Below are 12,035 nucleotides of genomic sequence, written 5' to 3'. Positions count from 1 at the left end.
TGTAAAATATACATGCTAAAGCTGTAGGGGAAGCTCTGCAGAGAAATATGCAAGCATAAAACGAGCGAAAACGAAAAGTGAAAGCAAAACCGGCGATGAAATCGCCAATCCTGCATAGTATACCTTAAAGGGATAATCCGGAGTGAAATGTTCTTTAGATCAGTTTTTCGGACTATTGGGAGTACATACGTTGAGTTGACACCAAAATCATGTCATTCGGATGTATTTTGAGAAAGTTCAAGTTCACCGTTTTTTAGCCAAAACTCGTTAGCCTGGAAGTGACCGGGGCAAGTCCTTTCGCCGCTACAAAACGCTATTTTTATACCTCTTCTACTGTTCCAAACAACACTACACTTACGTGGTAGCGAGTAGAGGGTCCCTAAAGCCAAACCAAAGTATCCCCACGTCTTTATGTGGTCGGATAGAGAGTCCAGAATGAATTTAATCGAGTCCGGGATTGTGTGGAAAGGGTCTCCTCATTCAAATTCCTAGGGGTACACATCTCCGAGCAACTGTCATGGTCCACAAACACCACAGCAATAACAAAGAAGGCCCAGCAGCGACTTCACTTCCTGAGAATTCTCAGGAAAAACCATCTTGAACAGAAGCTGCTGGTGTCCTTCTACCGGTCAGTCATTGAAAGCATCCTCACATATTGCATCACAGCCTGGTATTCAGGAACTACAGCGGCAGAACGGAGGGCTATGCAGAGGGTTATAGGCACAGCCCAGAAGATCATAGGCTGCCCCCTGCCTCCTTTGGAGGATCTTGCCAACCACCGCTGCATTACCAGGACAGGATGCATCCTCAAGGATGTTTCCCACCCTGTCCACCACCTGTTTCACCTGCTCCCCTCTGGGAGACGTTACAGGTCCATGAGGGCACGTACCACCAGACTTACAAACAGTTTCTTCCCTTGGGCCATACGGACACTGAACAGACAATAGCCTCTGGAACTTGCCATACCTCACCCCCCTTATCCCATAACCTGCCCCCCCCCTCCAACCCTACTTGCCATTAAGGTTGGAACCTGCTGCTAGGATGTGCTTGTGCCAGGGAGGGAAGGGGGAGGGAGTAACTGTTATGTCTTTATCAGTGCCATGCACTGTCTGCTATATGTGTGCAAATGCTGAGTGTGTGTGAGTGATAGAAATGTTTGTGGCAAATGTCTGTAGTAAATGCTAGGGAAAGGGGGGGGGGGGGTAAATTGTGTAATGTCTCATGTCTTGGTACTTATTTATTACATATTTATTCTTTTAAAGTAAGAACCGATCGGGAGTAGCACCTTGAATTTCGTTGTGTTCATACACTGTATCAATGCAATGACAAATAAAACTTCTATTCTACTTCTATTCTATTCTATTCCGGAAATGTTATTAAAGTGTTGTTAAAGCGTTGCCAGCTGCAGCAGCGACATTTCCGGAAAGGTACGGACTCGATTTTATTTCAATTTAAATATCTAGCTTTTAATTTTTTTCAGGGTTGCCAACTCTCACGCACCAGGCATGACACTCAAGCTTTCAACATCAATCGCTCTCACGCACACGCAAGAAATGTCACGCAATGTCGCCAAATCCATTCTTCTTTTTGTTCAATCTGTTCACGATCAGTTGGTGACTAGACTAGACCACAGCATATTGTTTAGACAGGTATCACATTTAAGGCATCAGTAGGGCTATTTAGATCCAACAGCAGGTATAGGTCTAATATCTAAAAATATAAGGTCTAAAAATGCAAAATGCACACTGTGATCAATATAGCCGTGCGGCGTGGTGGAAAGCAGAAAGGCTCCCCCGGATAAGATGCCAAATCAGGGGTTGAAATTAGGAAAAATCACTTTCCTATTAGGTCATTAAACAATAATATAACTCAGAATAGAGCAGCAACCATTACTCCAAACGATTATATTATGTAACAAAACATGCCATTTGTCAATAAACATTTGTTACACATTGTCCCTTATTTCACACCAAACAATTCATTTAAAATTACACGGGCAAAATCCCCCTCTCACTTTGAGTGAGATGGTATGCGTGTTTCAAAGCCATGCAAGGGGACACGGAGGTACTCCTCGCGCACTCCTCTTGTGACCCGCGAACCGACTGCAAGACGGCAGCTTCACACACACACACACACACACACACACACACACACACACACGCATGCACGCACGCACCTACACACACACACACACACACACACTCACTCACTCACTCACTCACACACACACACACACACACACACACACACACACACACACACACACACACACACACACACACACACACACACACACACACACACACACACACACACACACACATACATACACACACACACACACACACACACACACACTATCTGACACCCATAAGCTCATCTAAGCATACCATGGTCACAAATACTGAACAAATCATAAATATATCATAAAAAACTTACATCTCAGCAAACGTGGTCGTGCTCTGCTTACAGACACATGGTCAGTTCTGTGAGAAAAACAAAATGTCACACACATGCACCACTGCTGACTTGCTGTTTGTGCCACCTGTGAAATGCAATCCCACAGAATATAGCCTACTACCATATTTCTCCTGTAAGTAATGAAGAAACTTTCTTTCTAGCCGTCTTAATCACCTACAAATGCATCCTCCTGTTCCAATGTGGCGGCACAAGAGCTCATCTAGTTCTCAGAAGAAGATGAACAACTGTAAACAGCTTCAACACGGCCAGTAATGCATTTATGTTAGACTTCCCATCATACTGTGCCTAGGCTAATGGATGATTTCATGAAAGGATAAAGTTACATCTCATGAATTAATGATTAAAAATGTTTGCTAAAACGGGCACTGGAGAATATCTTTTGTTATTGTATTTTGTACCAGGTTTCTAAGTTAAAAGTTATGATGGGCCCCAGCCGTGGCGCAACTGGCTGGGGCACCTGCACCGCACACCGGCGACCCGGGTTCGATTCCCGCCCCGTGGTCCTTTCCGGATCCCACCCCAGCTCTCTCTCCCACTCGCTTCCTGTCATTCTCTACTGTCCTGTCCAATTAAAGGCATAAAAAGGCCAAAAAATAACCTTAAAAAAAAAAAAAAAGTTATGATGAACCTTCACTTCTGTCATCAGAAAAACTAAGACAAATAAACAAATATAGCATATTTTCCTAATCTTACTCATTTGTTCATTTCTCTAGTCATCAGTCTTTTCACTGATTGTTGCTACGTCAGTGGTGTTTTCCTGCCACCCACTTAACCAAAGCCATACAGAGCTCCATTCTAAAGCTGACAAATTCCACAAGCAAAGTAGCCTAGAAATCTAGACGCCCCTAGCGGCAGCAAATGTAATTTGGCTGGCGGGGCAGTCTAGGCACGATCCATAGAGCCAGGGAGCTGAGAACCCGAAGCACCAGCGGGCCAATCACAGCGTGTATAGAGTCGGTGGGTGGGCTTAACATAATGGTGACTGACATGCGACCAGAAGTTGCAACGGTAACGCATCCTGTTATTTGAAAACAAGAAGATGATTCGTTTAGCGTTATCTTATCGCGGGGAGGGAATTTGAAAGACAACTGTTTATCCCACCCCTCCGATTGAGCCCTGTCTACGGTGAGTGTCCAGACCCTACATCTTGATGTGGGTCTGGCTCGTCAGGCTACAAGCAAAGATGCTTCAGATTAAATTCTTCAGTGTAAATATAACATACCTCAGTATCTCCAGTTTAGAGTCAGAATCCTCCAGTCTAGCAGATAATGCCTTCAGTCTTGATTCTCCAGGATAGTTGTAGCTCAGATCCAACTCTTTTAGATGGGAGGGGTTTGAAGTCAGAGCTGAAGCCAGAAAACCACAACCCTTCTCTGAGAGGAGGCAATCAGTGAGCCTGAGAGAGAGAGAGAGAGAAAGAGAGAGAGAGAGAGAGAGAGACACACTGTAGTAAACATGTATGTGATGACAATGTAGATACGGAGATAGTGAAATAACACTCCACTCCTCCCCCATAAACAAAATCAAACTAACAAAAAAAAATCCTCCCTGTCAGCGGGATACCTCTTCAGTGCCTACTGTAAATTACTTTGTTGGACAGTGGTTTTAATTATAAGCATTAATAAAATATATATGTCTGAACTAATAAAATGTCTTATTAAAATAAAATGAATCATGAGCCAGCAATGGTGATATCTGTTACTGATGCCACTCTCACTAGCCATATTGCTTGATTTATTTGACTACACCAGTGCAATAATATAAGCAAGATACAACTTTTGCACTGCTACATTTTCAATACAATATTCTATTGTTATGTAGTCATGGTTCCTCTACCTAGTCAGGAAGTCTAAGTCAGTAAAGAGATGTCTACCACCCACCTTAATGTCTGCAGTATGCAATTGGAACTGGACAGTCCCTTAGAGAGAAGTTCAACTCCAGAATCCCCCAGGTCATTATTACTCAGGTCCAGCTGTAGCAGGGAGTTTGGTGATTGTAGAACTGCAGCCACAATCTCACAGGACTTAAATGTGAGCTTATAGTCAGCAAATCTGCAACAATGTTTTGGCAGAATTATGACAGAACAAGACATTACGCAAAGTTCATAAAAATCAAACTGAATAAATGTTTTAATTGCACATAGGATGACTAAAGTGTAAAACACTGTAGTTTTTTTTTTTTATCCATGTACAGTAGATAAGCTGACACATTAGTTATTCATATGTTACCTGTAGGCAAGCGTCTATTAAATTCTTAAATAATTATTAAATTGTTATTTAATTCATACAATGAAAGCTTTGCTTTCAAGAATGATGACAATGAATGACCTGTCTGGTGTTAGTGCAAATTTGAAATTTCAAAAAAGTACCTTTGTGATAATATTTTGGCAGAGACTATTTGCACCCGGGTGTAAATAATGAACATTACTATTTACACCCGGGTGCAAATAATCAACATTACTATTTACACCCGGGTGTAAATAGTGTAATAATCAACATTACTATTTACACCCGGGTGTAAATAGTGTAATAATCAACATTACTATTTACACCCGGGTGTAAATAGTGTAATAATCAACAATACTATTTACACCCGATGTCTAACATCCATGTTCTCTGTCAATAGGCCTGTGTATTTACCAGCTCTACAGTAGGCTAGGCCTAATTTAGTTTTGAACAGTTTTTAGCTGTTTTGCCATGTCTGGATTAGGCTACTTGGAAGTGATTATACAAATATTAGGCTAATGAGTGGTCATGTGGTAGCTTCATCAAAGACAAGCTACTTTAAAGAGTTGTTTTCTGAGTTGTCTTCCAGGCAGCGCTGCCACTTTTGACTTAAAAGCACTTAATCCTACTCCTAACCTTAACCCTAACCTTAACCTAACCTTAACCTAACCTTAACCTAACCTTAACCCTAACCTTAACCTAACCTTAACCTTAACCCATGCCTAAGCGCCTTCCAGGCAGCGTTGGGGGCTCAAAGTCAAAACACAACCTTTCTACAAACAACTAAGCCTACTTCTACTTAACTGTACTCATAACCGAAATAAAACCAGTCAATCTTTGACAGGTTCAAAAAGCACAAACTCTTATTTGCCGCGAGGTAACGTCATCTAAGAAAAAAGAAGTCATCGTGCGTACTTTGGCAGGCAAAAAAAAAAAAATCTCATCTGAGATTCAAAACCAACACTTCCAGCATGGTAACCTATTCACTTATCCACTGTACTACGCCCCGTATAGGCTGATCAGGAGAATACTAATTATTGACTCACTTGTTGGGGTTGCTAGGTAACGGTAAACAAAACTATAAAGATCGTATTTCTTGATTTTGCTTGCAAACGGACGGCTTTACCCGTTCACTGAATAAAGTTTGTGGAAATTTAGCATCACTTTCCCATCTCAAATATAGTTTTAATAATCCTAACTTGTTAGATTTAGGTAGGCCATCTCCAGCCACGATGGTCCGTGCTATCCACTACGTTGGATAGCACGCATTTCAGGTTTGGGTGCAAATAAGAAAATGCCTCCATTCCACTATTTACACCCGGGTGCAAATAATCACTCCGTAATATTTTTTAGTCTATGAGGGACCTATACATCTACAATTAGAGCGAGGACTACATAGTCTTTATGCAGTAACAGTAACAGGTCTTGCTAACCAAAATTATAAAAACATTGATCCATTTAGGCTACTCCTGGGTGTCCACTCTTCATGTTTTCTTATTCACATTTAGAGTTGTTTTCTTTATAGTATATTCCAAACACTATACTGAGTCATTCTGTGTGAAATCAGACAGAATCCAGGAAAATGGTTGCAGCACCAACTTCGATTTTCCTCAAAGTCTGTGTACACAATATTTAGGTTCCGTAAGTAAAACCTGTAAAGAATGTGAGTCTGATATAGCTCCATTGGGATGTAATTATGGGGCGTGTTTCAACCAATACAAGGCGGGGGGATGGCTCTGCACTCATTGGATATACCTAACCAAACAGAGCAACGAAATACGTAGCCAATAATAGCTGATACTAGGGTTGGGCATCGAAAGCCGGTTCCGTCTTGGAACCGGGTTTAACTTATCAATTCCATTTTGTTATCGATTCCCTTAACGATTCCCTCAGCCTGCATGACGTCGGACTTTTTCCGGTTTTCCTGAAATTTTGTGTTACTTTGCCAAACTGTATTGAAGTAACCCCCTTGGCCCGCTCTCTCTCCCTCTCCCTCTCTCGTGCGCGCTCAATGGACACCCGCCCCTCGACATGCACATTCACAATCGTGAAAGCAATGACGCATAGAAGACAACTAGCGACATTACAATTAATTTTGGTTAGCATCATAGCGTAGGCTACTGCACAAATTTGATTCAAACTCTTGCATTCAAGTTGACTGATCATCTCAATGTTTTCCAACTCTAAGACTCAGGGGGTATTCACACCTGCCTTGTTTAGTTCGATTAAAACAAACTCAAGTTCGTTTCTTGCTTAGTTCGGACCTTTTTGACTGGTGTGAATACAATCACTCGAACTCTAGTGCGGACCAAACAAGCGGACCGAGACCCAGCTGAGGAGGTGGTCTCGGAGCGGTTCCTATCGAACTCTGGTGCGGTTCGTTTATGGTGTGAAAGCAGACCGACCTCGATCCGACCCAGTTACAGAAATCTACCTTTTTTGGATTTGACGAGCTCCTGTAGTTTTTGCGCATTATGGGAAATGTAGGATAGCTCCATGACGCACAACAGCTGTAAGCAGCAGTGGGCTAACGCTTTTTTGCCAACAATAATTTGATTTTGCATCTCCTACCCGTTCCGTCTTCCGTAGGCCTGCTGTTAGCATGTTGGACACACACGAGAGCTCTTGTCAACTGTTTTGTTGCACGTCTTCGTCGTTGCAAAATTACGAGCATGATATTGTTAAACTTGCATCAAACGGTCTTGACGCTCAAGCACTTCTGCAAAGCTGTAACTGTATAAACTATATTGCTAGGATAATAACGAGTACAGTACGCAAACATAGTATTTACGTGGGCCAACTTTGACTTTGGCTTCCTATTCTTCACCCCACCTACACGTTTACCAGCCAATGGTTGAACGACCTTAGCACATGTGCTTTTGTTTATAAATTCTGGTCCGGTTGCAATTAATCACGGTGTGAAAGCGAACCGCACTAAAAAAGAAAAAAAGAAAAAAAAATTGGTCCGGACCAAATAAGTGAACTAACGGACCTTCCTGGTGTGAATACGCCCTATAATAAGCTAGCCAACTATGCTACTTTGTTTACAATTTGAGGCTTCAAGCCGACAGCTGAATTAAAGAGGCAGAGTTGTAATATGAATAGTCATGAATGTCATGATTATCAGAAATATCGGTAACACTTTACTTGACGGGTTCGTTCATAACACATTCATAACAGCTGTCATGAACTGCACATGAAGCATTCATGACTGTTTCATGAAGCATGACTCAACATTCATACCAACCCTTTCATGAATGTGGAAGAAAAAACATCATAAACGTGTCAAAATAAAGGTCCAACAATCGCAAAGGAGCATTGCTGTCTTTTTTGTTTTAGCCAACCTGATCATGTCACATCTTAGTCAACGGGGAAGTTCAGTGTCCAGGAGAATTTAGTTTGTCTGTTTGTTTATTTTATGATAGTAACCTCTGAAGAATGCAATATTGTCTATAAATAGATATATAAAACAGGAATGTCCAACCATTCAGAGGTCCACAAATGGTCAATAGCCAAGTTCACTTCCCAGTATGATGAATACTTCACAACTTGTATAGTAAAGTGACATTTGAAGTAGACTTCATAAAATATCCATGAGATGTTTACAAACGCTGGAGAGGATTCATAATACCCTGTATATGGATTACTAGATTGTTGGACTTTTATTTTGACAAGTTTTCGTCATTTTGTCTTCCACATTCATGAAAGTGTTGGTATGAATGTTGAGTCACGTTTCATGAATCAGTCATGAATGCTTCATGTGCAGTTCATGACAGCTGTTATGAATGTGTTATGAATGAACCCGTCAAGTAAAGTGTTACCGAAATGTCAGTAGTATAGATTAGAATATATAAAGAATTATATTATATTATATATATACTCTAGGCTATATATACATCTTTATAATTATTTATAAAGAATATGTATATTCCTTATTGTGTTTTAAATAAAGACAAGCTTTTTCTACGCCTTATTGTTAAAAAATCATTCACATTATATGAAAGGAGAGCGATAAAAGGTGACCTTTTGGCGTTAAAGGCGATGCAATGAAAAATGTGGGTGCACCTAAATTTTTGGGGAATCGATAAGAGAATTGATAAGGAATTGGATTGATAGGCAGAATCAATAATGCCATCGATATTGATAAAAACTTATCAATACCCATCCCTAGCTGATACTGTACCTTCTGGTCTTTTTTGAAAGTTACTGTGCTGTCAGTATCTTGTACAACACCAGATAACAAAATCTAAGACAACGAAATATGTAGCAGGGTAGGCTATTTAGTAAACATTTTTGTAAAAATGCTGTAAACAAGCTGTAAAAATGATATGAAGCAATAAGATTTGCACAGAAGTTGTTCACAGGTCTTGGTTTCAGGACCCATTGTTGATATAGACAAAGTTTAAACAAAATCTGATACGGTGCAACAACAACCTTATCTGATTTGACACAGAATGACTCCACTGTACCTGTAGTGCAGGCAACATGTCCCCTGTATTCAAAATTTTCATAAATTAAGGAACACATACAAATCCAATATGCATATTTCAAATTTAGATCAATAAAAACAATCCAGGCTGCAAAATAATATTTCTGTTTCTTTAGAGAACATACTGAAATGATTCAACTTTGCGGTGAGGATCCTCCAGTGTAGCAGATAACAGCTTCTGTGCTGATTCTCCAGGATGATTGATGCCCATATCCAGCTCTTTCACACAGGAGGGGTTTAACATCAGAGTGAGAGCCAGACAAACATAACCTTCACCTGAGATACCACAATTACTGAGCCTAAAAGACAGACAGACAGACAGACAGACAGACAGACAGACAGACAGACAGACAGACAGACAGACAGACAGACACACACACACACACACACACACACACACACACACACACACACACACACAAATAGAGAAAGATCAGAGAGTATGGAATCAATTTCAAATTTTGTATATGTACTGTAGTCTGTTTTGAAACTACAAATTATTTGTAACTATGAAAGTAATTGTGAATATTCTAAATATGTGACCCTGCAAGGCAAAATGGTGTGTTTAAGTTACCTTAGGGACAAGATATTCTGACTAAAGCTATGAAAAGGCAAGCGTAAATATGTCAGACAGTTCCTCATAGTCACCACTAGGTAGAGACACTATTCTCAAGAACCTTTTACCTGAGTTTTTTAGCTACCTGTGTTTCAAGGAGTGAAGCTTGAACATGATCTTCCTGTGCCTGAGTAACTCACATTGACTATGTGTAGCCAAACCTCTCTGTGGATAATTGTATTGAATTACTCTCTTTTCTCTTGATAGTGATATTTATGGAGTTTAGAATTACACTCAGTGTTTCTCACATATAGACTAATTTGTGGCGACGCGCCACAGATTCAGCACCGGCCGTAACATATTGCGTTTCGTTATTCTTTTTTTAGTATTACTTTTATTTTTTAAAACAATATTCAAAAACACGCAGCATTCGTTAAGCTGAATTTCCATTCCCTGCTCTCCCTCTCGTCACTCACACGTCTGTCTCTGTCTCTCACACACACACACACACACACACACACACACAAACACACACACAAACACACACACACACACACATACGCACAGCCCCTCCACAATCGACGATCGAGGATTGATCATTAAGAATTTCGTCGATAACATACATTTGTAATCGATTAAACTATTGTACGTTGCGTTGCGTCGTGAGAGTCTTGAAACAATGATATTAATTTCACTGCGTGGCAACAATTAAGCATTTTACCAGCCGGGGGAAATGTTTGACGCCATTCTCAGTTAACTGCGAGTTTCCATTTTGATTTCAGTAGTAGCCAATCATGAAGGGGTCACGGTGAAGTATGGCATGGGAGCATTTTAATTTGAAAAGTGACTTAGTTCGCTGCAAGCACTACAACAACGTGTATTGTTATGCTATTTAGCAGAAGCCTTTGTCCAAAGCAAAGTACGACACCGCCACACTCAAACTAGCCTACCACTTGAATAAATATATCGGTGTATCCTGTAGGCTAATGTTATTTAGCCTACCAAACAGGTAGAATTTCACTACGAAGAGAAGAAGCAGGAGCTGTAGTGAGACACCAGTCTGGTGATAGTAGCCTAGTCTGTCGTAACGGAATGCGATATGCTGGTTTCAATAAATCTCCATGCTAAATTCGAGTTGATGCTAGGTTGAAACTGAGCGAAATCAAAACGGAAACTCGCAATAAACTGAGAATGGCGTCAAATATTGCCCCTGCCTGGTAAAATGTTTCATTGTTGCCACACAGTGAAATTGATTTCATTGCTTTAAGACTCACACTACGCAACAAACACGTTGTGGTTTTGCATTTTCATTGCATTTTAAATTAAGTAAATAATTAATTTTCATATAAAAATATAAATGATTAATCAATAGTTGATCGTTAATTCTCCCGACGATCAACTAAGAAAATTTAATCGAATGCCCATCCCTAATTCAAGTTGACTGATCATCATGTGTGTGTGTGTGTGTGTGTGTGTGTGTGTGTGTGTGTGTGTGTGTGTGTGTGTGTGTGTGTGTTCAAATAAAGACAAGCTTTACATCTTGTTAAAAAATAATAAATACATTCAGATTATATGAAAGGAGAGCGATAAAAAGGCGATGCAATGAAACATATGGGTGCACCTACATTTTGGGTGCATATGGGTGCATATGGTACCGTAATAACCCTAGTTAAAGTGAGAAATCGATTTTACGATCACATTTTCAACATCAATTCAAACACCTAATCACGATTACGATTTAAAATTGATTAATTGCACAGCCCTACTTCAATAACAGCACTATCATACAGCAGAAGAACTTGATCAGTTGGAGACTACATTCACTGCCATGCACAACTGATAGACTGAGGTAGTCATTTGTACCCAGGGCCAACTCTTCAATGCTTCACTAAAGGGAAGAGGAGAGATAGACCTCTCTGCATAGTCTACCTCTCTCTGCATAATCCTGTCTGCATAACCCATCACATTTGTGACCCTGCAAGGCAAAACCAGTTGCTTTGCGCACAATGCTATTTTGAGAAAAATCCGTGATAAACAAACATACGGGTTAAATGTTGAATTCCACATAATTCGACATACAGTACAAATTTCACGGGACAATATACGTTTTGCCTGTTAAAGCCGGTGAAGATTCAACACATTAGCAGTCATTCCCATTGTCCATGTTGCTTAAAAAGGTGATTTTCTCCTCTTCTGGTATATTGTGATGGGAAAACCATGGATGCAACTTTGGATGCGGTTATCTTACCGAAAGTTTTTGTAAAGCCCTCAATATACATATCGT

The 12,035-nt window shown here is 40.3% G+C and overlaps 1 protein-coding gene across 1 annotated transcript; it reads right to left on the bottom strand.

Annotated features, from left to right (window-relative positions):
- Positions 1-674: 674 nt before the first annotated feature.
- Positions 675-9,497, bottom strand: LOC134076584 (ribonuclease inhibitor-like). The gene is made up of 3 exons (XM_062531706.1): positions 9,321-9,497; positions 4,362-4,532; positions 675-855 (listed from the first exon to the last, which is right to left on the bottom strand). The coding sequence occupies exons 1-3, from the start codon at positions 9,437-9,439 to the stop codon at positions 675-677; spliced, it is 471 nt and encodes a 156-aa protein (XP_062387690.1). The 5' UTR covers positions 9,440-9,497.
- Positions 9,498-12,035: the final 2,538 nt, after the last annotated feature.

This window comes from Sardina pilchardus, chromosome 1 (assembly GCF_963854185.1).
Source record: "Sardina pilchardus chromosome 1, fSarPil1.1, whole genome shotgun sequence".
Taxonomy (NCBI): Eukaryota; Metazoa; Chordata; class Actinopteri; order Clupeiformes; family Clupeidae; genus Sardina; species Sardina pilchardus.
Note: the sequence above shows the minus strand (reverse complement) of the source record. Positions and strands in the feature narration are given on the sequence as shown.

Excerpts from the sequence above, each read along its gene's own strand:
- LOC134076584 (XM_062531706.1), bottom strand. The coding sequence starts at position 9,439 with ATGTTAAACCCCTCCTGTGTGAAAGAGCTGGATATGGGCATCAATCAT. Across the intron at positions 4,533-9,320 it reads CGCAAAGTTGAATCATTTCA|ATTTGCTGACTATAAGCTCA; the intron begins GTATGTTCTCTA and ends ACATTGTTGCAG. Across the intron at positions 856-4,361 it reads TGCATACTGCAGACATTAAG|AGGGGAGCAGGTGAAACAGG; the intron begins GTGGGTGGTAGA and ends AACGTCTCCCAG.